Source organism: Balaenoptera borealis (assembly GCF_965194805.1).
Source record: "Balaenoptera borealis genome assembly, chromosome: 20".
Taxonomy (NCBI): Eukaryota; Metazoa; Chordata; class Mammalia; order Artiodactyla; family Balaenopteridae; genus Balaenoptera; species Balaenoptera borealis.
Genome location: NC_138879.1, coordinates 5,468,406 through 5,496,030, shown reverse-complemented (window position 1 = coordinate 5,496,030; position 27,625 = coordinate 5,468,406). Strand labels below are relative to the sequence as shown.

General features: G+C 48.4%; 1 protein-coding gene across 19 annotated transcripts in view; it reads left to right on the top strand.

Moving 5' to 3' along the window:
* Positions 1-27,625, top strand: part of SLC39A11 (solute carrier family 39 member 11) — a 423,126-nt gene that overhangs the window by 172,658 nt on the left and 222,843 nt on the right. For 14 of the 19 annotated variants that reach the window (XM_082372229.1, XM_082372225.1, XM_082372219.1 and 11 more), the window contains one exon: positions 17,189-17,330. In XM_082372229.1, the coding sequence (XP_082228355.1) occupies positions 17,189-17,330 (142 nt within the window). The remainder of the gene's footprint in view (positions 1-17,188; positions 17,331-27,625) is intronic. The other 5 variants (XM_082372221.1, XM_082372228.1, XM_082372213.1 and 2 more) reach the window with 1 other exon arrangement.

The following is a 27,625-nucleotide window of genomic DNA, read 5'->3' as shown; positions in this document are numbered from 1 at the left end:
TTGACTCAGGCCCCCCCTGGGTTGCCGTTCTCTTAGCTAATCCCCCAGTCGCCTTTTTAATAGGCATAGAACAAGAGCCTTCTGGGGCACATCCTGGTGTATTACAGCTGACTTAATTCTCATCAGCGAGTTTGCCCTCAGCAAGATGTCAAAGCTGGGTTTCTCATGTAGATATTAAGCTGATGGGGCTGTAATATATTTTGTCTTATTAGTGGCTTCTCTTCCCTGCCTGTCTGGCTGTTCGACAGCACATATGCCCAGGATTTTCTTTGTTTCAGGCATAAAAGGGAAATCCTGTATTAGTGCAGTGTAGCTGGGACCTGAATGCGGTAGCTTCTGATGAATGGCTTGTCACCTGTAATAAGCTCCTGATTACCAGCCCAAATTAATAGTACTGCAAATGTAAAGGTGAGAAAGTTGGGTGGAAGGCGGGGCCTCTGTGGACGTCACGTGGCCCTCGGCTCCGCCCACCCACCTGCACCCACAGGCCAGGTGTGGATCTGGGCGGAGGCAGGTGGCCTGCAGTCAGCATGGCTGAGGGGACCCGACAGCCATTAGTCATTTGCCTCCGTGTGGCCTTAAGCCCGGCCAGTGGCCCTTCGGTCTCTCACCTCCTTCCCTCCACACGATTGTCCTGTCGGGGGGACAATTAGAAATGGGGGGGAAAAGAGACAAAGAACAGCCAGCAGCCAGGTTGTGATGATGGGTCCAAACTGTTTCCTGCACTGAGCCTCAGGCTCTCTGTATTTACCTGCGCAGGGGCACCCATCTAAATTCAATAACACACGCCTTCCCTTCCTGCTCGCCCCTGCAGCTCATGGGGTTTCTTGGGCAACAGCTAATTTTCCAGATATGCATTTGCTTCTACTGCCAAATCCCAGTATTGCTTTCCGGTTCCCCCCAGAGAGCACATTAATCTTTTTTTCCCCGTCCCTGTGCCCGGGGCAAGCAGGAGGATGTTACAGGTTAGAGGAGGGATGAGGCCGCCAGGAGGAGGAGGAGGGTGGGGGAGAGGGGGTCTGAATGATCCCAGTTGCCCTCGGGGCGGGCAACAGCAACAAACAGCTGCAGGTGGAAAAGAACCTGGCAGGCAGAGGGAAGTGCTGGCCTTAGATGTGTGGTCCAGGGGCCAGGACACAGTTAACCCTCCCTCGTGTCTCTCATATCCTGGCAGTGACTGTCTCCCCAACCGGCTCTCTCGTTAATCGGGGGCTGGTTTGCTGGCCTCCTGCATCCGCTCAGAAGGTGTATAGTGTGAACGCCTCCTATATTTTTCCACCTGTGGCTATGTGGTGGAGAAACGCAGTCAGTACCTTTTGTCTGTGGTGGGTTTGTGGGTTTTTTTTTTTTTTTTTTTTTTTTTTTTTTTTGCAAAAGGCTCTTTCCTCTGTGTCGGAGCTTTCCATGTGGATTCTTTTTCTAGTTTGGGAAGGGATGCTTGTGATTTTTCTCTCCTAAATTAGCCCACCTCTGTCAGTGGACACATCAATCCTTTGACCTCCTTCCCAGGAGGGCACTCTGATGTGGAGGCCAATTTGAGGACTTCTGCCATGATATATTTGTATCTGGGTCTTCCAAATAACAGGGACACACACACACACACACACACACACACACACACACACACACACTTGTATATGCATATTCCTCTTGGCAGGGTGCTTTCTCTATAGTAAAAAGGTATAGTGTCTAACTGTAGCAGGTCCGTGAATATCTAGATACAATATCACCTTCCAGACGTTCACATCTTTCATGTGTGGCTCTTTCCCCGGCTTCCCTGTGTGATGGGGAGGGAGTTATCTACAGATCATCCTCAGGGGAGAAACGCCCTTGCCTGAAAGAGTCTGGGCTGGCTTGTGTGGGCGTCACATGTTCCTCTGTTCAGGCCCCGCCTTGAAGCCGGGGGAATCCATCCTCGGAAGAGATGGGCATTCTTCCTCTCGAGAACCCACGGGGTGTGATGTTCCCACGAGGAGCCTCTACCTGAGAAACGGCAGGCCTGCTACGCGCTGCGGTGAGAGGTGCCAGCCTCTGGCCCCGTGAGACGCCCTTGAGGGTCTGGGGTGGCCGTGCCGTTGCCCTCTGCTGGGTTGTCCCCCTGACCCACCTGGGATGGAGTCCCACCTTGCAGCCAGGGGCTTTTTCCTTGAGATGCACTGTCTCAGCGGCTTGCAAAGTTAGGGTGGGGAGGAGGAGTAGTTGGTGGGATTCTGTCTTCCATGGAGTGAGAGTTGATGTCTTTGTCTGGAACTAGAAATTTATAGATTCATAGAAGGCTGGGTGTAGAACAGGCCTTAGGGACTATCCAGTCTGAATCCCCTTGTTTCACGAACAAGAGCTGAAGTACGTTAATAACAGAGCTCCCTGTGTGACCCAGTGTCACAGCTCTTGCGGGGGGTGACACCCCTGCCTCTTCCTACATCTTTCGTTGTCCATCCTGGTTTCCTTTTCACCCATTCAGCCTCTCCGTCTTCTTTATGCTTTTATCCATCTTGGCATCTTTCCGCCCTTTCTTTCCTCCAGCTCGTGTTGGTATGTCTCTGGCCCCTTCCATCTTAATGCCCAAGTGTCACCCTAATACTTACCTCTGACACCGAGTGACACGCTCAATTTTCTCCTCTCTCTGTTTCTTTTTTAATAAGATGATGATCCTCTTGACATTGTTGATAATAAATAGTCTTATGCCCATTTCCTGGCGTTTGAGGAGGGTTTTAATTGCTTCGTTTATGTCCTTACGTCCCCCTGGAGGCCATCCGCTCCCAGCGGTGAGGTGGTTGATGGTCATTAGGTCTCCGACATAACCATGGGGCTCATCCAGGGACTAAACACGGCCTTATTAGCCCCGTGTTTATAACTTCAGGCTGATATGTTCCCATCAGACTAATTAGCGTATCAGCACTGTCCTGCAGTGGCCGGGGATCTATCCTGCTTTGTCACTCAGTATTTTCAATTCACTTAGTCCAAAGGTCACCACTGTAGGACCCTGGGCTTGCCTGAGTCCTCTTTCTGAGGCAGAGTCAGATGCCCTCTGGAGTCACTGGGGGGCTGTGCAAGGAAAACCCATGTGTACCTTGAAGGGGCACCACTGCCAGGCCCACCTTTGGACCTTTGGGGGCCGTAGGAACGTTCATCTTTGTGGACCCCTTCCTCCACCAAAAAAAAAAGATGGAAAATTATATTTTACAGCTGTGTTGGCATAAAGATGAATATAATCCAGGCTGGATTCGTTATTATGTTTCATTATTATTCGTTTCTTCTTATTTTAAAGAGATTAAAACATTCTGGGGGGCCCCTAAAAATGGGTGCTGGGCTCTACACTTCCTGTACCTAATGGATCAATTGGCCCCATGGCCACCACTGGTCTCTTCCGCAGTGATGGCTGAGCCGAAACCTCTGCCTGTTAGAACTCCTGGAATATGCCACCGCCTTGCCGTGGTTTATTGATGAGCCAGAAGATACTAGATGTGTTGTATGAGGTTGGGGCTTTGATGGAGACTTTGTGCTACAAAGAATTGGTAGACCACTAAATCTTGTCCATAATGTATGCCTTCCGACTTAGTCATCGAAGGGAAAATTTAGACTCTAGAAATCTTAGGGTGATAGGGATGTTAAAGAGAGAGTTTTGTACTACAGGGATTGTGGTGTAGGTGGGATCCCGAGATGGCCCCTATGAGTCGCACCCCCTGGTGTGCACGCCGTGGAATCCCCTCCCCTCGGTGGGATTTCACTCCCCTTAGTTACTGCTCAGGTCGTCTGTCGGTTGACTTCTAGTTCATCAATAGGGAAAGTATCCTGGGTAGGCCTGACCTAATCAGGTGAACCCTTAAAAGAGTGTCTTGGCCCTTCTTGAGGTCAGAGGGATATGACGTGAGACAGCGTCCGCTGCTGACCTTGAAGAAGCCGGTAGCCGTGCTGTGAATTGCCCACCGTGGGGGCTGCCTGCAGGGACCTGAGGGTGGTCTCTGGTTGCTGGGAGAAGAGTCCCCAGCACCACCACCGAGAAAATGGGAACCTCTGGCCTTCATCTGCAAAAAACTGAATTCTGCCAAGAACCAGTGCACTTGGATGAGAGCCTCAGATGGGATCTCAGCCCCAGCTGGCTGTGATCTTTCTTTTTTTAAAAATAAATTGATTTATTTATTTTATTTTTGGCTGCGTTGGGTCTTCGCTGCTGCGCACGGGCTTTCTCTAGTTGCGGCAGGCGGAGGCTGCTCTTCGTTGCGGTGCACGGGCTTCTCATTGCGGTGGCTTCTCTTGTTGTGGAGCACGGGCTCTAGGCGCGCGGGCTTCAGTAGTTGTGGCACGTGGGCTTCAGGAGTTGTGGCTCGTGAGCTCTAGAGCACAGGCTCAGTAGTTGTGGCGCACGGGCTTAGTTGCTCCGTGGCATGTGGGATCTTCCCGGACCAGGGCTCAAACCTGTGTCCCCTGCACTGGCAGGTGGATTCTTAACCAGTGCACCGCCAGGGAAGTCCTGGCTGTGATCTTGAATTTATCCCAGTGAGACTCTGAGCAAAGGACCCATTTGAACCCCTTCCTGGATCCTTGAACCGTGGAAACTGAGCGATAAGAAACGAGTGTTGCTTTCAGCCCTGAATTTGTGGTAATTTGCTGTGCAGCAGCTGAGACCTCATATGGCCCTGCTGTGTGTCTCAGCTTGGCTGTTTGCTCCGGGACTGAGGCTTGGAAAAGAGAGAAAAAGGGAAGATGCTGGTCCCCAGGTACCCACAGCAGGAAGCAGAAAAAAATTCCTTAGAAGCAAGCTGCTTCGAACCCTTCTCAGCTGCCAAGCCCTCATCAAGCCCAGATCAGTTGAATAATTAATTCTGCTCCAAGCAGAGTGATGCTTTGGATTAAGCCCCATTTAAAAAAAAAAAAAAATCAAGCATGTTCTTCAAAGCCACAGCTTCTGTTTTGAAGTGGTTTGCCTGCCATTTGCACACTAGCTCCTTAGCATAAAAATGCACAGGGATTTCCACCCCCTTCCAGAGCCTCTCCCTCCCCTTCCCTCCCCGCCATCCTTGGAGTCACTAACTGGCCCCTGATTCCACCTTTCCCAGCCGGCTTCCTTTGGGCTGTAGACCCTGGTCAACAGTTCCGTTTAGGAAGCTGTGTGTCTCAGCCTTGGAGGCAGCAGTTATCAGGAGGCAGAAAGACTATTTCCAGAAACAGTTCGAGGTTTCAGATCCTGCTGGTCAAGGCCCCATGGGGATGGGACGCTGCTGAGAAGACGGCTGGCCGTGTGAACAGGGGCCGAGGCTGGGGGATGGACGAAGGCATCGGCTGTGAGGCTGAGAGGCAGGGACGATGCTGTGAAGTCCTTCCCGCACCCCGGGGCCCTGCCGACACCCTGCCCCCCGCCTCCCCACCCCATCCTCCCAGGCCTCTCTCCGGTGGACTGCGGTTAAGGTCGTGGTTTGCCTGAAATGGTTCAGGAGACACACACTGAAGCCTTCCTGACGTCTCAGTCCCGCTGCTGCACTTCCTCTCCTGGTCTGGAGTGGGTGCTTCTCGCTCCGATTCCCTGGACGCCAATCCCCTGCACAGATGTCTGGTGGGTCGAGGCCCCTAGCACGGCGCTGAGGGCACCTCTGTCCCTTCTGGCGACCAACCTCTCTCTGCCTTACTTCTCATTTTAGATCATCTTTAACAACCATAGTAACATTCCCCCATTTTTCCCTTGTAGCCTGGAGACCTGGTTTTCGGTCGGGTCCTTACCCCATAGAATCGTGCTAGCTTCTGTCCATCTGCATCCGTGAAGTGAGTTCTCATGGGCCATCACGCGTGGTTCGTGGCTCCGTATCTCTGAGATTCTGCCAGGACCACAGACAGGGCCACTGATCACCCCTCCATGTGCACATCACACTTGGACAGCTCTCTCCGCTGAATGTACTGGCTCACAACTCACAAATTGGCACCTAGTATGTGCATTCCCAGGCACACCCTTTGGGTTGATATGGGTGGGGTTGCTTCTTGAAGCCCCCCCTTGTCTTAGTGTATCCCTGGTTGATCACAGCATGGTGGTGGGAGGAGTAGGGAGATTTGGAATCCGAAGTTCTGGGTTCACATCTTGCTCATGCCTCTGATGAGTAGTGTGATGTTAGGCCCTGAGCTTTCATGACTTAGTTCCCTCAAATGTAAAATAGGGGGTGTATTCGTCTGCTAGGGCTGCGTAACAAAGTGCCACAGACTGGGTGGCTTAAACAACAGGCATTTATTGCCTCCCAGTTCTGGAAGCTGGAAGACCAAGGTCAAGGTGATGGCAGGGTTGGTTCCTCCCAAGACTGATGAGGGAAGGGTCTGTTCTAGGCCCCCCTCCTTGGCTTGTAGATGCCGTCTTGTTCCCTGTGTCTTCACATCGTCTTCTCTCCATGCATGTCTGTGTCCAGATTTCCTCTTCTTACAGGAACACCAGTCATATTAAATTAGATCCCATCTAAAGACTGCATTTAATTTCATTACATCTTTAAAGAGCCCGTCTTCAAATAGAGGACCATTCGGAGGGACTGGGGGTTAGGATTTCAACCTATGAATTTTAGCAGGGTTTGGGGTAGGGTAGGGGTGCAACAGTTGAGCCCATAATAGGGGTAGTGGCGCTGTCTGTCTGTCTACATCACAAAAAGATACTGAGGATCGAGTGTGACAACACAAGAAAAGGCGGTTAGAAGCTGAGCACGGGATAGACAAGAGGGTTTGTGCAAACATTGGGGTCAATACCAAGGATACTTCTTTCCAACCCACTCCATCTTCTGTGCCTCAACTCACCCTGGATCTGGTGTTGCATTGTTTTAGTACTTTGATTCCTCACCAGAATTTTATGGGAAGAGGCCTCTTGAGTCATCAGTTCACCCTGTGGGTCGTGACTGTCTTACAGATGCCCTTTTGCTCTCTCTCTTCTTCCTAGAGTCAAGAAAAATCGTTTTATGATTTTATGGTTGTCAAAGCTATATATTGGTGATGAGCCAAAAACATTCGTTTTTTTCTCCTCAGCGGTGCTCTGGTAAAGATCTCTTTTCCAGCACTGACAATAGAAAGACTGTTTAAAAAAAAAAAAAAAAAATATATATATATATATGTATATAATTATTATTTTGTTACTATTATTTATAGTAGTAAAAAAAAAAAGGAAGGGCTGGGTTTTATAGAATAATTACCTTCTTGGTTTTCATAATCTCTAGCTGGTGTGACTGCAAGGGGAGAAACACACACACAATACATTCTACTGACTCATCTTTAAGGATGATCAACAGACCTGTATTTGTGAAAGTGATAGATATTTGAGTCCAAGATACCTCATCCAGCCTTTTGATTTTTTTCTGGATAAATATGATCATATTCCAGTGTAAGCAGAAGTATTTTGCTGAATGTTCTGAGCATTGGGAACAGAAGAGGATTGCTTTGAGCACTTTTCCCTAAGGCTTCATCTGCTGAATATTAATAGGTTCTGTGTGTGGCCAAATCAATATGGGAAATGTAGGTTTAAACAAAACCGCTTCTTTGCTGTGGGACTTAGAGTCTTTGTCTCTTCCGTACGGCCGTGCTCAAGTTTTCCACGTTTATCTGTGGAATCCTTTCTCTTGAAGCATCTCAAGGAACAGGGGACCCTGGGAAATGGCTGCTCAGGACAAAAGGGGTGATTCAGGAGATTTGTGTCCACACACAGAAGTGTGTATGGTGTCTCGGTCAACACGCTGCTTTGGCTACAGGAGGCCCAGAGAGTTGTGACTTCAACAGTTTCCATTATTCTGAGCATAGAAGAACCATCATTGGGTCACTGTGTACTGTTAAGTTCTCAGTTTTAGAGAAGGGAAGGCAGACATTGCTGTATTTTGAAGGAGAGTTGATATGGAGGGAAACCCAGAGGAGGAGAACCCGTTGTTTCGCCCTGTAGACCAGTGTTTTTTTCGCCGTTTGACTCAATGTACGTATTCATTTGAAAGGAAGTAAAGCTCACACAGTCCCAAGGTTGATTCGAGCTATTTTGACTGTCCCGTTATAGACGCATTTATAAGCCTGAATACGCACGAGCATGACGTTAAGGTATATGTTAGTCCTTATGCTTTTGGATCTTCCCCAGTCATGAAACCAGAACGTGTCAGTTCACATCAAAACAACAAAACCGATCAAATCAAAACCAACAACATTTTTGTGATGTGGCAGACGAGGTTTTGCCAAAAATAAACCACCAATTCCGAGAGCCAGGTGTGCTGACTGCCGCCATCAGCTGCCTTTGCTTCTGGCAGGTCTGTCCCAGGAATACTGCTGGAAGGAATCAGTTCTCCCGCTGTTCTAGAACTACTTGGGAACCTCCCCCATCTACACAGGGCTTCACGAAGGTATTTGGCCTGAGCTTGGCTCCCAGTATCATCTGTCCATTGAGCCTGCCCTCAACAATTAGCCCTCAACGGTGAAAGCAGTACGGCTCGGTCCCCGCTCCGTCATAAACACAAAGGCCAACAAAGGCACTGAAATCCAGAGGTAGGATTTGGCTATAAAGAGGCCACCCTGGTGATTCAGATTGTGGTGTTATTATTTTTTCTTTCGATTATAGCTTATTTTTATTTTATTTTTTAAAATTTATTTATTTGTGTTTATTTTTGGCTGCGTTGGGTCTTCGTTGCTGTGCGCGGGCTTTCTCTAGTTGCGGCGAGCGGGCTTTTCATTGCGGTGGCTTCTCTTGTTGTGGAGCATGGGCTCTAGGCACGCAGCCTTCAGTAGTTGTGGCACGCGGGCTCAGAAGTTGTGGCTCGTGGGCGCTAGAGCGCAGGCTCAGTAGTTGTGGCGCACGGGCTTAGTTGCTCCACAGCACGTGGGATCTTTCCGGACCAGGGCTCGAACCCGTGTCCCCTGCATTGGCGGGCAGATTCTCAACCACTGCGCCACCAGGGAAGCCCTCGATTATAGTTTAAATGAAAATACAAACTTGAAAAAATTTTATAGAAAACTTTCCGACCTCTGCGAATATGTCCTTGGGTCCCCATTGGAGAAGCACTGTTTTAGGCGTGTGAGATTGAGTTTTGAGGTTCACCCATGGATCAAGAAGGCTGCATTTTGTCTGTCTGTGCCTATGTGCTGTGGTTGTTTGCACAGATGGCCACAAATTCTCCCCCTGTTGTCATCCATACGATGACACATGACCCTGGCTCCCCCCCCCCCATCGCCCCCACACACACAACAAGAGGTACAGTTGGTTTATCCATCCCTTCAGTTTGGGTGGTCATTGACCTGCTGTGGTACCATATGTGGTGCAAGCAGACTTGACTATAGCACTTGACATTGGATATTTCCTTCTCTTGCTGCCCCTGAAACCCGAGTTTGCCATATGAATGAGCCCAATTAGCTTGCTGGAGGACGACAGGCCTCATGGAGAAGAATCTAGCAATAATAACTGATTGATGTTCTAAGCCACTAAGTTTTGGGGTATTTTGTTACCAACAATAAGTGTCTAATACGCATGCATTGTTTTTCCTGAGAAGAGAAATCTTGTCTTTTAGCAGATTTCTGGAGGAATCTGATATTCTCCAAAAGGATAACAGAGGTCAGAAAAAGTTGCCTGGAAAGACCAGCTGGGGGTTCTCAAAATATTAAGAAGTCAGAAAAGGCTCAGCCTGGATTTTTTTTTTTTAATTAATTTTTATTGGGGTATAGTTGATTTACAATGTTGTGTTAGTTTCAGGTGTACAGCAAAGTGAATCAGTTATACATATACATATATTCACTCTTTTTAAGATTCTTTTCCCATGTAGGCCATTACAGAGTATTGAGTAGAGTTCCCTGTGCTACACAGTAGGTCCTTATTAGTTATCTATTTTATATATAGTAGTGTGTCAATGTGGATTTTATAGATATATTTTAATGACTTCTAGGATTAAGGATAATCATTGAGGATTAGAAAGAAAATACTTCATTGTACTTAGGTATTTGCGTTCATTTAGATTTATATTATTGTTTTAAGGAAAAGTCATATTTTGAGTTGTAAGAAAAAGCATAATGGTTTGGAAAATTCTGCCACTCGCCGTCTCTCTGTCAACCATGCTAGTAGGAAACCTGGCTCTTTGGAACACAGCACAGAGCCACTTATGTGGAGTGGCGATTGGAGGGCTATCTTTGCAGACCCTCAGGGAGCTGTACCTTTGCAGAGAGAGCTGTGTGGTGCTTTAGAATCTGTTGTACGTGATTAAATAGGCTTGATTATGAATAGTAATTTGGCATCAGAAATAGGAGAAGGTTTTGTCCCTAAAAAGATAGTTTGAGTAACAGCATACTTACATAGCTTAAACATAACTAGAACTCTGTAATTAACTTTGCCTTTGGGAAGCTTTAGGCTGAGGTCGTGGAGGAAATGGGGGGGAAGCTGAAAGATGTGGCCTTGGTGGGATCCTGGGCTTCGGGGTGGAAAGATCTTACCTTCCGGGAAGTGAGCTGAGCTGCCCCGCTCTGAGTATTTGTACCCGGAAGGGGAGTAGAGTTGGAGCCTTTGGGTGGAGAGTCACAGGGTAGGGGGCTGCCCATCCCCACGTGGTCTCAGGGCTGATGTTGAGGACCTTACACAATCATCAAGGGGAGAGAAGCTGGCGTTGGGTAGAAAGTCATGCTTTTTGTCATTACCTAGAAACTCTTGATACTTTTAAGCCTTTTCTTGCCCTCCCTGCACTAAACCACTTTGCCTTCTTTCTCACGGCCTAAACATTTTGTGTTTACCCGGATCTTTGTCTTCTGTCTTATACAGCATTTCCCCTCTCATTTCGGAGCTCATTCCTGTAAATTCACTGAGTTCTTGGTTTCTGGACGCTGTGCTAGGCCCTCATAGGAGAGCCGGAGGACACAGCTCCTGCTTTGAGAATCTCACGATTTTGAGATAGCCAAGGAAACCGAGAGTTACTGCGCAGTTTGGCAAATGTGATGAGGGAAACATGTGTGGGATGTCAGGGGAGCACAGAGAGGGAGGCGCATTTAATCCCGACTAGGCTGGGTTTATCCAGGAAGGCTTCCTGGAAGAGGGAGCTCAGGCTTCCTCAGCCAGGATTTTAAAAGCATCAAGGATGGAACAATTAGAAGCTTGAAAACCTGCTTCACTGGCAACAGACGAGATGCCATGCTGTTACTGTAGGGAGAAGGGACGGAACTGGGTTGGGGTGGAATCCTAGTGTGCTCAGGCGAGATGAACTGTGCTTCCCAAACCAGTAGGGACCAAGGACTTTGGGTTGCCATTCTCCTTGTCTTTAGGGCTCCTGGCTATGACCCGGGATCCCTCAATGTGTAGGCAAACGAGGCAGGGAAGACAGCAACTACTTGTCCCCTCTGCCACTCTGTGTCCCTGTTTGCTGTGAGGCCGGCCGCTCACAGCCCCGTGCCCGCCTGGCCCCAGGCAGCAGGGCGCTACCGGCCTCCCCGGGAGAGAAGGTCATCTGTTATGTAAGCATCACCCGTATTCCGGCTGGTGATCAGGGGCGACATTTAATTTTTTTTCCATTATGTGGAATAATTTCAGATCGTGGTATGAGTGTCGTTATTATTGCAATTTCTTAGTAATGAAAACAGTATCCACTGTTTCCCCTCACCCTGTGTGTCTGGGTTAAGTGGGGAAGGCAGAGGCAGCAGCTGGTGGGGCGGTGGGGGGAGAGGACAAAGTCTGCTCGGGGATGCCAGGCCCCCCCAACCCCCAGCATCAGTGCGCCTGGGTCCCCGGGGCGGGGACGCGCTGCGGCTTCCCCACTGGGGTGGAGCGCCCGCCTTGCTCGGGCTGTGTGTGGCTGGCAAGGGGCACCTGTGAATCCTGCGACCTTTCCCTTTGCTCTTCATCAGGGACCCGTGGCCCCCTGACAAAGCTCAGTTAAAGAGACTGCTCTCCACAGGGCCGGGGAGGCGCAGAGACATCCCGGAGGACCCCCGTGGCCCGAATCGGCATGATAGAGGGTGTGCCTGTGTGGGTCCGGCGGAGGTCGGGCTCGCCACGAGCACGTGGGCGAGTATCGGAGGTTGACGTGCTCTGCTTCCCCTGACGGCTGGTAACAGCAATGGTATGTCCCAGCGGGAGGAGAACCAGAGACAGGTGAGCGCAGGGGCGGGTGCTGTTGGGATGCGGGCGAACGCATCCAGCTGGTTGCCCTGAGTTCTGGGGGCTGCGGGGCCTGCGGGGCTTCGGGACCTCGTGGCGAGTTTCCATTTGTGCTTTGCGTGGGGGGCTGTCGTTGCCGTCGCAGACTTCCTTTGGAGGCGCCTGCATCCTGTCGGGTTGCGCTCCAGGCTTTCAGTCCTTTTGTGGCTCGTCTCTTTGGGGCTGTAGAAACGTCAGCAGCCAGCAGTTGTCTTCCTGGGGCAGCAAACGCCGATGAACAGCGTCTGGATTTTATTCCTTGGGGGAGACGTACATATTATGTTTTGAAGTTCTTTTGCTTTCACGTCGAGCGTGTTGCAGGGCTGCTTTCCTCCCTTCCCACCTCATTTTGTTTCCTCCTTCTTTCCCTGTCTCTCCACTCTCCCTCTTTTCCTTCTGGAAAGTGCTAGGCTTTTCCAGCTCGTGTCTCTTGGCGCTGTCTTTTCAGAGTGGGTGGAAGTTGCTCTGTTTATTCTGGGCCAGGGATTTGCCCCAACCATTAATAATAATAACAATAACAGTCACAAGAGGACAATGACCTCAGGTTCCTTGGCCCTGGATGGATGTCGCCCGGCGCCTGCCAGCAGCCCCCTCCCCGCTCTCTGTACCGAGCTGGATTGGGAGGATTGGGTGGGGACGGGGGAGGAGGGCAGGGGAAGCACTCGGGTGGCGGGTGGCGGGTGGCGGGTGGCGGGTGATTTAGAAGGAGGGGGAGATTTGTAGCTTGGGAAGGAGCCTGTGTTTCAGTGCCTTGACATTTGGGAGCTACAAGGCGACACAGCAACCCTGAGTTGCTGCCCAGAGTCCCGGGAACTCAGATGAAACGGTCACGGGGAGGAGAGTGACTGACTCATCGCCCCGCCGACGGGCAGCCTAGCGGGCTCTCAGGGACGCGGTGCAAAGTCGAGAACAGCTTGCATTAGTCAGATGTTTGCCCTGGAAGGGATCACGCCCTCACCTCACCGTCCTTACGGGGCTGCAAGGATTGAGTGAGGTAGCCCGGATGGAAAAGCTTTGCAGAGATTAAAAAAAAAAGCCTCAGAAGTGAAAGACAGTGTTGATATCAAGTAGAGAGGGGGCATGCTCAGCAAAGCAAGAAGATGTAGAGAAGGAATTCCCCCCCCCCCCCCGCCCCCGGGGGACTTGGTCGCCCCTGCACAGGCCAAAGCTGTGTTTATTTAAGGCTCTGGTAAAAGAAACAATGCAGCATCCCCTCCACGTGCAGTGTCCTTGCTGGGTGAGCAGACAGGGCTCCAGGGAGTAAGGGGTGGCGTCAGCCCTGCAGCGTGAGAGCCCCCGTGGCCCTGCAGGTGCTTCCTGACTCTCCCGCAACATCACGGACGTCAGGATAAAGCCACCAAGGCACGGCTGGTGTCCCTTGCCAGGCTGTTCCTTGAAATTCCAAGGGACGTATTTCTCTGTTTTCTTCATGAGCAGTTGAGAGTGGAGGGAGGGGATGTTGGAATCCAGAAGGGAGCGTGAAAGGAGCCCCGGGAGGCTGGCCGGTGCCTGGGCTCAAGGATTCTCAGGGAGCGCCGGGGCCTAGAAGCTGCCCCCCGGCGTCACCCTGTGGGTGCCCCCTGCCACTCCCACGCTGCACAGCTGCCCCGCCCTTCCCAAGGCCACACGTGGGACCGAGTGCCCAGGACGGGGGTGGGTACAAGTGGGATCTGCTGGGGTTTTGTCCAGCTTTTTACACGGCAGCCTCTAAGCGAAGCTGGGGTGGGATCGTATCAGTACACCCCGCCCCCAGCGCTGAAATAAAGCAGTACAACCAGCGGAATGTAGGTTGATGAAATGGTCAAAGGATGTGGCCGGCAGGGGGGTCGTGGTGCGAGGTGTGTGCCCTCCTGCTCCTTGCCTGAAACCCCATCTTCGAAAGTCAGTGTGGCTTGTTCCCTTCTGTTCAGGTCATTGCTCAAACACCACCTTCTCAGAGAGACCTCCCTCAGCACCGTATCTGGAGGAGCCCTCCAGCTTTGCGTTTCATAATGAGGTGCTAGAAGATGCTAGAAGAATGCCTGGCACGGGGCTTGAACCTGGTACACATGACAATTGTCCTGTGTAACTATGGCGATGAGTTTGTTTTTCTTCTCAACATTATCCCGACCTGGCCCTCGACTTTATAATTTATTGTTAGTTTATTGTCTGTCTCTGGAAAATCCGTGAGGAGAGGGGACTTGACTGTTTTGTACCATCAGGACCTAAAATGGTTCTGGTGCACAGTTGATGCTTAATATAAGTTTGCCAAACACGTGAAAGGCAGGCTTCCTGGAGGAAGCGGGAAAATTCTTATCTTGACAACAAAAAGAGGGTCTGTGCATTCTCAGCATGACCAGCAATACAGGGAGGTCCTGATCGTCCTAAATCTTTCTGAAGCCGGGTTTCTCAACTTCAACACTATTGGCATTTGGCCGCATCATCCTCTGTGGTGGGAGCCGTCCTGCATGACGTGGGGCTTTTAGCAGCATCGCTGGCCTCTACCCACTAGATGTCCGCACCCTTCCTCTCCCCCCACGCCCACATACAAAAACGCCCATTGCCAGATGTCCCTTGCGGACAGAGACACCCCAGTTGAAAACTGCTGTCCTCGATTAAAACCAGGGTCTCTCCCAGCTGCACCCGACTGATCAGCCCCCATCAAAGCAGCAGCCCCGAGCATATTAAGGTGGCCGCATCTCTGCTGTAATGAAGTGGTTCTCTTTCTGTATCCTTCCCAAAGCTCCGCATCAATCACATTCTAAAAAGAAGCAAGACAAAGGAAGAAACACCAGCCGACGCACACACTCTCCTAGTGAAACACGTCTTTTATGGCTGCAGTGATTCCTCAGATGTCAGCGTGAGGTGTAGGATTAGAAATAATTAAAGCTTATAAACAAACAAAGAGCTGCGACTATGTGGCCCGAGGCACATGGCGCAGACACCAGCTGTCACTCAGTGGGGGTGGGGTGGGGGGAGAGGCTGGCCTTCCCCAAGTCCCTTCTGTCCCCAAGAGTCATCCATCTGCAGCGTCAACCTTGACTCATACAATGAATGGGACGGTCATACAATGGGACGGTCATACAATGGGACGGTCATACAATGGGACGGTCACACAATGGGACGGTCACACAATGGGACGGTCATACAATGGGACGGTCATACAATGGGACGGTCATACAATGGGACGGTCATACAATGGGACGGTCATACAATGGGACGGTCATACAATGGGACGGTCATACAATGGGACGGTCATACAATGGGACGGTCACACAATGGGACGGTCTGCCTCTCTCGGTGCCTCTCTCAGTGACAGAGCAGGTGAAAGCCCGCAGCCCCTAGGATTCTACAGAGGGTCCTAAGAACTTTAACGAGGGCAGCTCAAACCACACCACCAGGCTTTTTTTCCCTTTTAAAGCAAAGTTAAAGGAGGTGTCGGCATCCTTATTAAAGTGCATTATAAGGGAACTGTATTCCATATCCTGTGATAAACCATAATGGAAAAGAATGTGAAAAGGAGTGTGTGTGTGTGTGTGTGTGTGTGTGTGTGTGTGTGTGTGTGTGTGTATAAAACTGAATCACTTTGCTGTACAGCAGAAATTAACACAAAATTGTAAATCAACTATACTTCAATTAAAAAAATGCATTATAGAAGACATTGTAAATAAATGATTAGGACAATATCAATATATTGGAGAAATGGAAATGAGAGGATGTGAGAGGAAGGGTTTATGTTTTCGTTGTTCACATTTAGTTGGACAGAAATAATGAAGTAAAATGTCAGAATCATTAGTTTCTCTTTCTGATCCCTGATCAACATGATGATGAGAAAACAAGAAGGGGTGTGTGTGTGTGTGTGTGTGTGTGTGTGTGTGTGTGTGTGTGTGTGTGTGTAAGACACAGCCAGGCATAACATTTGTGAGATTCATTCATGAAACTTACCCAAGAAAACAGTTTCAGTATTTGCTTATGAATAGATACATTTCAGTGATTGGATTAATAAGCCTTCTTCTCTCCCTTATTAGGGACACACGTTTATTTATTATTAATTAATTAATTTGCAGTGGGTCTTAGTTGTGGCAGGCGGGCTCCTTAGTTGCGGCTCGTGGACTCCTTAGTTGTGGCATGCGAACTCTTAGTTGCAGCATGGATGCGGGATCTAGTTCCCTGACCAAGGATTGAACCCGGGCCCCCTGCATTGGGAGCGCGGAGGCTTGTCCACTGCGCCACCAGGGAAGTCCTGGGACACACATTTGAAATGGAAACTTCTGTTTAGAACTATTTTTGCCTGGTTTTCAAAAAATACCTGCCGTTCCTTTCCCCATCGAGATGATTCTGTTCACCTTCCCTAGGGTCAGCGGCTTCTTGCCGATGTCTTTGGAGGAGAAGCTCACAGCCCCATTGTAGGTTCACCTGTTTTCTCCTCCTGTGTTCCACTGGAACATAAGCTCCATGAGAGCTAGAACTTTGTTCGTTCACCAAGTAGCCACACAGTTGGCAGTCAATAAATATTTGTTAAATAAACATGGGGATCAAAATCAAGACTGCGTAGTTAATGCAAAAGCAGTCAAAATGACTGGTTACGGACAAAGCAGAAGGGACATGGTGACTTAAGGCTGTCTGGGCTTGCCTCCAACTGTGCTGTGTCCTCCACGACTGTCACTTTCCCTCCTTTGAGGTGCTTTTGTTTGACTCTCGTCCCCTTTTGATCTCTGGAGAGGTGGTGACCTTGGTGCCTGCTCCAAGGCTGCCATTGAGCGGACCTGCCCTCCAGGCTTCTTTTGACAGTTGGGGAACTGAGTCCGTTCTGCCATCTGCCCGGCGGTGATGAATCGTGGAGGGGGGTTTGATGTTTGACCCGCTCTTTCCCAGTGTGTGTTCTTCCCATTTCTAGGATCAGCACCGACGCCTCAGGTCCCGTTGTTGTCATCCTCAAAGTTCTGCAGCCGGAAAGCTTGTCGCCTTGCTCATGACTCAGCCCAGCCTGACAGCTGGGGCTGGCCCGGGGCTCTCGGTAGAGAAGGGCAAACCACCTTGGCTGCCGGGAGCTGGAGGGGCCGGGGGAGTGAAGGCAGAGAGGTGTTACGGTGATGCCCCTGCTTCTCGTTTCAGGGTGCAGCAGAAGACCCCCAGATGGCCCTGGCACTGAACCTCGACCCTGCGTTGATGAAGAAGTCTGATGCTGAGGGTCCCAGGCTGCTCTTCCCCGAGAGTGAACTTTCCATCCGGATAGGTAGAGCTGGGCTTCTTTCAGGCAAGCTCCCTGCTGCAGACCCGGGGCCGAGTGAGACAGGGGAGACTCAGGCCTGGTGGCGGGAGGGATGGCAGGGAAATGCCAGGTGCTGTGTCCTGTCCTCGCAAAGTACCCACCCCACTGTCGCACGGCCCTGAGCCAGCGTCTGGCCCCGTGCTTTCCTTCCCCGTTGGTTCTCCAAACCACCCGCTTAGTGCACAGGAGGTAACAGGGCCTTTTGATTGCTTTTCCAACTTGGACAAGTGGGCCAGGGCCACTCTGATGGGATTGGACTGGTTTGGGTTGGAGTGGATGGACATCTGTCCCTCGGTCTCCCCCTCCCTGATGGACCCTGGATGTTCCTTTCCATTTACGTGACTTTCATCTTTCTGGTCCATCTGGGGAAACTGACTGTTGCTCTCACTGATTCAGTTTGGAGCCAGAAAACCTGAAAACACTGATGGCAAAGTCATGCCTTTTGTCTTAAGTTAGAGGGACTGCGTCCCTCAAGAGGAATCGGGTAGGAATTCCTGAATCTCCGTCGGGGAGGTGCAGACTGGGCCAGTGCCCCCTGAGAAGGAGTTCAGAGGATCATGCCGGTTTCCAGTCTCCGTGTAGGACTCCCCGCTCCTTGCCCGGTCATGGCTCACCAAGGGCAGTTGGCTAATTTAAGCACCAGTTTGCACCAGGAGAGGTGGATGCCTGTTTTTTCCTTTGCATTTATTCAAGTCCCACGTTTAGCGGGCGAGCGCCACCCCCTCCCCCTCTCCCCACCCCCCCCCACCAAGGCTGTGAAACGTTTGTCCCTCCCCCTCCCCACTTCTGTAAACCTCAGACTCGGGAACTAAAACCAGGCAAAGGGTGTTGAGAGCGGCTGCCTCCTGCCTCGCTTGGAGTTCTCCCACAGGTGCGCCGGGGAGAAACAGACTGGTGACCAGTCGCTGTCTTCACGTTAGTGATTTAAGGGAGAAAGTCCTTTCATGTTTCCGGGCTGGCACGTTAATTTGCTCTTTCCACCCTGTGTCGGCTGAGGTGATCGCTAGACCGCGGTACAGTAAACGTACAAAAGTTACAGCAATGCCCCGGCCAGTTCTCAATTATCTGTGTTCAGCTTATGTCCTGCATGAATTATTCATGGAGAACTCGAATACCTTCTCCACTTGGGTTGCGGCTCACTGCCGCCTGCCGCTTTGGATGTGGGATGTAATCAGGAAACGAAAATCCATCTAACATGAGCTCAAGTAATAGAGGGTGAGCACGAAAAACCTGCCCGCTGTGTCCAGTCACGCTTGTCATTCATACTCAAATCAGAACCGCTCGGTGCCGTCTGCTGTTCTCCTCTTATTGGAGAGTCAGGAGCTGCCAGTGGCCAGCGTGGGGCACCATCCCCCAGCAGAGATCGTCATTTTCCATGCCGGGTCGTGGGAACACAGGGACAGGAGGCTTTCTCTCAGTTCTCCCCAGCTGTCCTGTCGTGGAGCTCCTGTGATCCCCTATGAAGACATTATGGTCCTGATTGTCTTTTTTTTTTGCTATAAAAATAAAATAGGAGACTTTATGGTCTTGATTCTTTTTTTTTTTTTTTTTTTTTGCTATAAAAATAAAATAGGAGACATTATGGTCCTGATTCTTTTTTTGTTTTTCGGTATAAAAATAAAATAGGAGACTTTATGGTCCTGATTTTTTTTTTTTTTTTGCTATAAAAATAGAATAGGAGCACCTTTTAATTTATTCTGAGGCCAGTAATACCCTGATACCAAATGGATATCAAGGCATCACAAGAAAACTACAGACCAGTATATTTTTTAATAAGACAGAAATACCCAAATCACTCCAATGCCATATTTACATTCCTGATTCTGAGCCTTCTCTATGATGAAGAAATTGGGCAGATTTTATTCTATCCCGTTTTTTCAATCTTCAAGGCCACAGGGGGGAAGGTTCAGTGCCTGTCAATCAATCAAAAAAAAAAAAAAAGGTAAAAAGGGGCGATCCCTTTGAGATGAACCTTTTCCGCTGGGGCCATGGGAATATAGGGCCAGCGGGAGTTGACTTTCCTGGAAAGTCTCCCAGGATTGCTGGATCTTCTTGGCCACCCCAGGGTGGAGCCGTGAGCGGAGACTGCGTGGGAGACGATGCAACCCGTCCTCTGCTCAGAAACACCTAGGCATCGCCTGTTACCAGGTTACCAAGCAACCCTCAGTCGTTGTTGCTAACTGTTCAGATACAGAGGCAAATGCAGCCCTTGGGGGAGCGCAAAGATGGTCTGCAGAGACCGAGGGAACCCAGCCACCTCCGGAAAGGTTGCTCTTCTTCTCACCTGGACACACCTGTGGCTGTCAGGCAGTTGAAGACTTTAAAACTGGTAATGGCTATTTGATGGCTGGCCTTGTGCAGATCAAGTCTGAATACGTGTTATTTGTACTACCATCTGGATTTGCCCTTGAGCTAGCTGTAAATGGAGCCCGGAGATTGGTTTAATGGGTGTTTAGTGAATAACATCAGCCTTTAAAAAATAATGTTGGCGCTGCTGTTATAATGTCCCATAATTGGTTCAACAAGAGGAAAAGCCAGAAAAACCACACTGTGGAGAGGAGGTAAGGCTGCTCTGAGCATCGCCAGCAGCCCAAGCTGGGAAAAGCATTTATGCATTTATGAGTGCCTTCCTGTGTACGTCTTGGTGCCAAATGTTTTACAATATCAACTGTTCTCAGGGCCGGGGATATTTTGGGACTTCGCTAGACCAGAAGTTCTTATAAATCAGTCTCTCTCTCTCTGTCTGTCTCTCTCTCTCCCACCCCCCTCAACTATTTATCTCTCTCCAGCTAGCTTTCTTTTAATTAAGAAAGTAATAACATGGATTACAAATAAAAGTAAATTTTCTTCCACCTTCAGATCCCTTATGGTCTAGGTTCCCATCTCAGACACAAACGCTGTTTCTAGGTTCTTGTGTTTCCTTTCAGAAATATTATGTTTATACCATCATACTTGGCCCGTTATTCTGTGCCTTGTGTTTTTCACTTAATAACACATTTTGGTTTTTGTTTCCTGGGCATTCATTGATTCTTATTCTTGGCCATGATCTTACCTAATTAGTCCCCTCTTGATGGCCCTTTAGGGTGTTTACACTCTTTTGCTATTATAAAGAAAGTGGCAGAGAGCACTTTCATGCATACACCTCTGTGGGCAATTCTACTGTCGAGTAAATTCTAGAAACAAGGCCAGGGGTTCTGTACATCTGGGGTCCATGAGTGGGCAGCAAAGGATTTATGAACCTCTTGGAATCTAATGCAAAAAGATACGTGATTTTGGAAGGCAAAGATCTATAACGTCCATCACATTTCAGATGGCTCCACGACCCCAGTGTTTATCTAGAACTTGGCTTTTTTGCCTCAGCCTCCCCCATTCAGCCTCCAGTGGACTTTTTTTTTCTCACTAGCACTCTCTTTAGGCTAAATTTTTTTTTTTTTAGTTTAACATCTTTATTGGAGTATAATTGCTTTACAATGTTGTGTTAGTTTCTGCCATACAACAAAGTGAATCAGCTGTATGTGTACATATATCCCGATATCTCCTCCCTCTTGCGTCTCCCTCCCACCCTCCCTATCCCACCCCTCTAGGTGGACACAAAGCACAGAGCTGATCTCCCTGTGCTATGCGGCTGCTTCCCACTAGCTATCTATTTTACATTTGGTAGTGTGTATATGTCCATGCCACTCTCTCACTTCGTCCCAGCTTACCCTTCCCCCTCCCCGTGTCCTCAAGTGCATTCTGTATGTCTGCGTCTTTATTCCTGTCCTGCCCCTGGGTTTGTCAGAACCACTTTTTTTTTAAAGAAGGGTAATTGTTAACTGCCCCATTTCCATATGTTGTTTGTTCTGAGAGAGGAAGCTGAAACTTTTCAAGGGTTTTTTTCTCATGGATCCATTATCATGGCAGATGGAGGACTGTCTGTAATTTTGTGTACCTGTGGAAGGAACAGAAGTAGGCATTATTCTCCAGGACAGAAAGAGGTGGATTTAATTTGGGAAATTAGTTGTGAAGTGGCTTCTATTTATTATCTATAAACCTTTCCAAAGCTTGTTGGGTGGAGAAGTGAACGGCGATTTAAGTCAGGCAAGAGTAAGCCGTAAGAAACTCTGGTTAGAAACACATTTTTCCTTGATGCCTTATTCTTTTATGTTAGGAGAATTCACCTGGCAATGATAATTCTACCTGGACAGCCTGGCAGATGAGCAACCATGTTTTGCACAACGAAACCGATGCAGACCTAGCGTCAAGTGGCTTATAAATTTGGAGAAACTGCCAACTCCAGTCACATGTATTTGTTTGTATCTTAGGAATTCCTCATTGGTTGTGCTCTGGACTTGCTGGGTGGCATCTTCCCATAGAACTAGAGCTGATCTTGGGAGACAGACTTTGCCTTTTCCAGCTCAAGGTTCCCAAGTGCCCGACCCCGAGATGAGCATCTACAGGGCTTGTCCACTGAGAGTCAGGAAGGCGCTTGGATGTGCTCTGATGCCCTTCCCCCTCTCCAAGGCGCCCCCACCTCTCCTCCAGGTATCATACTGTTGTCTTTCACTCATGTACTTGGAATCATTCCTCTCCCCTGTTTTCGCCTTTAAGTATCCTCCCTTCGGTGCCTCTGGGAAGAGACTTGATCAACTGTTGAACGTGGAGGCATCAGTTATCGACAGTGTTTTACTCCCGCTCATGTGTTACGTCCTAACCGGGGACAGTTTCTTTAGCTGAAGGGTTTTCACACTGGTTGGTCTTTGGAGGATTATATTTTCCAGCACAACGTGTGGGCCTGGGGCTGGGAAGCCGTCGCTGTGGGGTGAGATCCCTTCTCGGAGGCCAGCTGCCTGTTCACTCTGTAAGACCAGCCACGTGTATTCAACTCCCAGCTCCTAGATTTCCTTGGCACCAAAATCCTTTAAGATAGCCGAATCCCAGGGAAGCAAAGAGGACTTTTTTTAAACAGCTTCAAGCTTCCTCTGACAATCACCTTTTTCTTCTCCCATATCTTCTAATTTTCCAAGTCTTCTTGACTTCTGTCACCGATATTTCCAGTCAAATTTAGTACACTTAAATTTGATCAGGAGCCAGATGTAGCTCTTAGGAGAAATTTTGATTTATTTATTTATTTTTTTTATGACTAGGTCTCCAAAATAATGTGTTTAGGGAAGTCTCTGAGAGGTTATTCGTAATTTTGAATTTTTATCAGTAAGCTCTCTACAGATGAAAGAATGACTTCACAGTTATTCATGTAATTTAATGTCTTGGCATGTGGTTTTAGCAATTAGACTCTTTTTTTTTTTTTTTCTATAACTGGTTGGTCAGGGGACATTTTCAAGTCTTCTCCTGGCCTCCTTGAGAGGAGTTGCCTGGGACCTGAAAAATAGGCAGGTCCTAGCTTTTGCTCCATCCTTTCCAGGTGAGGGCCTGTAACCTGGGCTTCTTCATTCAAAAGGGCACGAACCCAACCTGTCAGCACATGGCAATAGCACTGAGGCTATTAGGCTATTAAAATATGCCACGTCTTAATTCCAAAACAAAAAACAAACAAAAAAAAACCCAAAATACTTTGCCAAAGGATAAAGTAAAGTGTTCAACGATAATAATTACCAGGAGCTCTTTAGCATCATGGATGTTAAATAAAATAAGGAAGTGGTACAGAAATACCCTCCGGAACAGGGCTCTGTGTGGGTGGCCTGAGTGTTTTGACTCAGGGGAACATTATTAGGTGGATACATTTTATAGATTCTTCTGCTTCTGATGAATGTTACATTCTGCCTGCCTCATATTTACCACTCCAACAGCACTTTTCCTGTTTATTTGCTTTTTTTTAATTTCTTTTCCTGTCCCGATTTTCTGAGCTAGGCAGCCAACTTGGAGTGCATTTTCATGAGGCCCAGGCCTAGAAGGCAGTCTGGTACTTCTATACGTTTGCTTGGGCTGCCCTAACAAAGCACCACAGGATGAGTGGCTTGTGCGGCGGAAATCGATTTTCTCACAGTTCCGGAGGCTTGAGGTCTGAGATCAAGGTGTGGGCAGGGTTGGCTTCTCCCGAGGCCTCTCTCCTTGGCTTGTAGACGGCTGCCTTCTCCCTGTGTCCGCACCTGGTCTTCCCTCTGCCTGTGTCCTGATCTCCTCCTCTTACCAGTCCTGTGGATTAGGGTCTACCCCAATGACCTCATTTTAATGTAATTACCTCTTTAAAAACCCTATCTCCAAATACAGGTAAATTGTGAGTACTGGGGCTTAGGGCTTCAGTGCATGGATTTCAGGTGGACACGACTCAGCCCATAATAGTGCTTAACAATGTTTTTGAAACGTTGTCTTCCCGTGGATGGTAACCCACCTGAAGGAACACCAGGTGGCACAAGCTCTTACTAGGTTCCCTTCCTTCATTCTTCCATCCCTCCCTCCCTCCCTCCCTTCCTTCCTCCCTCCCTTCCTTCCATCTTTTAAATTCTCTCACTGTATTTCTGTCTCTTTATCTATTTGTCTCGTACCTGGATGTGCTGGGAATGCTAAGTGTGGAAAAGAGTTGGATGAAGTTGGAGAGTTTCTCTGAGACAGCAAGTAGAGAGAAAGTCAAATGATTCGAAGTCCGATCTTACAAGACTCCTGGCAGGTGTGCGCTCTCTGCTAATGAAATCAAAGGGGTGGGGCAATGCTGTTCACCACCACCATCACCTGACATGATCGGCTCAGGTACCTTCGGGGGAGATTCATATTCATATACATTGGAACGTGTAGGTGTGCTCTCCTGACTGTGTTGAGTTCCCAGGGCTGCCATAACAACGTACCACAAACGGTGTGTCCTCACAGAAACGTTTGCTCTCACAGCTCCAGAGGCTAGAAGTCAGAAGTCAAAGCATCCGCAGGGCCACACTCCAATAACTTCCTTGATTCTAGTAACTTCTGGTGGCTCCTGACATTCCTTGGCTTGTAACCGCATCACGCCAGCCTCTACTGCCGCTGTCATGTGGCCTTCTTCCCTGTGTGTGTTTCTGTGTGTCGGTATCTGAATCACCCTCTTTTTTCTCTTACAAAGACACCAGTTGTTGGATTTAGGGCCCACCCTAATCCAGTATGACCACTTTTTAACTAATTCCATCTGCAAAGACTCTATTTCCAAGGAAGGTCACATTCTGAGGCTTAGGTGGACAAGAATTTGGGGGGAACCCTTTTCAACCCAGTCCATTGATCAGCCCCACGCTCTGACCCCCTCCGTGGCCAGGCTTCAGGGAGCTTGGTTAGGCCGGAGGGCCTTTTGTCATGCACAAGGGAGGGAGAGGGGAGAAAATGGGAGGAAACAAGAGGAGGCTAATCCTGGCAATAATAGAAACCGACTTAAATTCATCGGGAGACTTTAGAGCAGCTGCCAGGGCTCTTTGTCTGAAATATCCATTAAGCGTCTACCAAGGAGTTAGGGATACTGTCTCCTTATGCAAAATTTAACATTTGCTGGGCTAGCAGGTTCTGTCCTATTTATTAGCATTCTGACACATTCATTTCAGCTCACAAGTCTATTAAACAGGGAAATGTGTTTTCAATGTGCTTTTGGGAAGCAGAGCAGACAAGTGTCTTGGGCAACGCCATCCCCGTCAGGATATTCCTGCCAAGCTTTCATCACCCAGAGATTTCGGGGTGCCTGCTGCCAAAGCCGGGCAACCCGGGCTCTTTTCAGATCATTTCGTTTTGTTTCCCAGATGTTACTTTTTGCAGAAGCTCCTGAAGCTGGAGAAGCATAGGGCAGCACTTTGGTTTCAAGTATTTCAGATCTTTAGGGGTCCTTTCTATTTATTCACTCCCATCTCGATTGTTTATTTTTCCCCCCTTCTGGCTTTTATGGAAAGAGCCCAAGGAGGGAGCTGGTTTTGAGCCCATGAAACTGGGAGGAAACGAATGCCGCTTACTGAGAGAGGCAGCCGTAGAGCAGGAATGTGCTGATGGGGTGGATGAGGAATTGGGCTTTGAACCTGTGTCATCAACAGTGACAACTCCGGCGTCTGGGATGAGGTCAGTGCAGCCCTGCCTGCAAGAAAAGGCATCCGTGAGAAGCTCCATTCAACCTGGGCTGTCTTTGTCAGCGCGTACCTCCTGTTCGGACTCCCATCTCCTCTTTGGGCTGTGGGCGTTCTGGTATTTTGTTCTGCTTTCCTCTCTCTGGTGCATTTCCCCTCCTGGGACCAGAGAAAGAAAACAGCTCGAAGTGTCTGAACACTAAATCAGCTGTCGATTTTGAGGGTCGCAATATTTTGGAGATGTTGAGGGATATGCCAGCGACACAGTTGGTTACCCAAAACAGGGCTGACTCTCAGGATTCCCGACTCCTGATGACCCCAAACTAGTCATTGGCCTGGGAGTGGGGGGCGGGGGGGAGGCAGAGGCATTCCTTGAGGAGGGCAGAGGAAGCATGCGATGTCTCTCGCAGCTCTCAGATATGTGAGCCAGAGATCTCTGCCCTCTTCCCTAAGAAAGCAGGCTCAGCGGCGGTATTGCCGCCCCGATCCCCGGCAGGTCTTGGAAAGATTTGCTCAGGTCAATCTCAGTAAACATTGATCGTGTTCTTTCTAGTAGGGAAGCGCCTGTCATACACATAGAAACAGTTAGGAGACATGTGCCTTCAAGGAGATTCAAGCGTTCTCGGGAAACAAATCTGGGCATTTTATATGGTTCACCCTAACATATGTAAACCGCTGACCATCCCTCAAGTGGGTCTTGAATATGTCCTTGGTGCTCCCGCCCAGAGCCTTCTATTTTGAGTTATTTTTGGGTAAGGAGTGAGGTCGAGTTTGGAGTTCAGGCTTTTTTTTAATGGGGATGTCCAATGGTTGCAACACCATGTATTGGAAAGACTGACCTTTCTCCATCGAATTGCCTCTGTGCTTTTGTAAAAAGTTAATTGACCATATTTGTGTGGATCTACTTTTTGACTCTCCATTCTGCTTCTTTGGTTTATATGTCTATTCTTTCACCAATCTCACATTCTCTTAATTATGGTAGCTTTAGTCTAAGTCTTGCCATCAGGTATTGTGTGTTCTCCCACTTTATTCTTTTTCAAAATTGTTTTGGTTATTCTAGTTCCTTTGAATCAGCTTGTTAATATCCTGATGGGCTTTTGGCTTTTGGTTGGGATTGCATTGAATCTATAAATTAATTTGGGGAAAACTAACATCTTAATAATCTTGTCTTCCATTTCATAAACATGGTATAGCTCTCCATTTATTTAATTTGTCTTTAATTTCTTCTATCCGTGTTTTGTGGTTTTCAGCATATATATCTTAACATATATTTGGTTAGATTCATACCTAATTATTTCCTTTTATGGTGCTATTATAAATGGTATGGTGTTTTAAATTTCTAATTATTCATTTCTAGTATACAGAAATATAATTGATCTATACATGTTCGCCTTGTATCCTGCAACCTGGCTAAACTCATTTATTAGTTCTAAGAGTTCTTTTGTAGATTCCTTGGGATTTTCTATGTCATGTCTGTGAATACTAACAGTTCTATTTCTTCCTTCCAATCTGTATGCCTTTTATTTCTTTTTCTTGCCTAATTGTACTGACTAAGATGTCAGATAAGACTGGTGAGAGCAGACATTCTTGCCTTATTCCTGATCTTAGGGAGAAAGCATTCAGTCTTTCACCATTAAGTACAATGTCATCTATACGTTTATGGTAGACGAAAGGCATTGATGTTTGAAAAGCCGTCAAGTTCCTGAAAGGTGGCATGCTGCAGAGACGGTACAGAGTTGGAGTGGGTCAGAGAATACTGGATAACTGTGAGACTGGGTTTGAATTCTGACTCCACCTCTTAGCAGCTACTAGACCTTGGGCAACCTTCTTACCCTGCCTTTTCCTTCAGTTTCTGTATCTAAAATGGGGATAATAGTAATTACTTGACAGAGTTACAGTGAAGACAGGCTAAGTTAATACAAGTAAAATGCTTAGAATAGTGCTTACTGCTTTGTATGTCCTCAGTGAATATTAGTTATTATTCTGTCTGGACAGCAGTAAAAATGGCCAGAGCACTCAGGGTGCCTGAATGTGGGATTTTTTTTTTTTTGACCCAGACTGTAGAGATTTTGCTGCCCACCTTGAAAAGTACAGAGAGCTTTTGGGTTTGGATGTGTTTTTCTCTGGTCATTAAACACCCTTGTGTCTCCAGTGCTCTCGAGGTGCTCAGAAAGATGGACAGCATTTACATTCAGGGCAACAAATCAGGGATGGAGTATCCACACTAGAAAAGAGCAGATTGTCCTTAAACTGGAAGAGGAGGTTTCTCAGAGGAAAAGG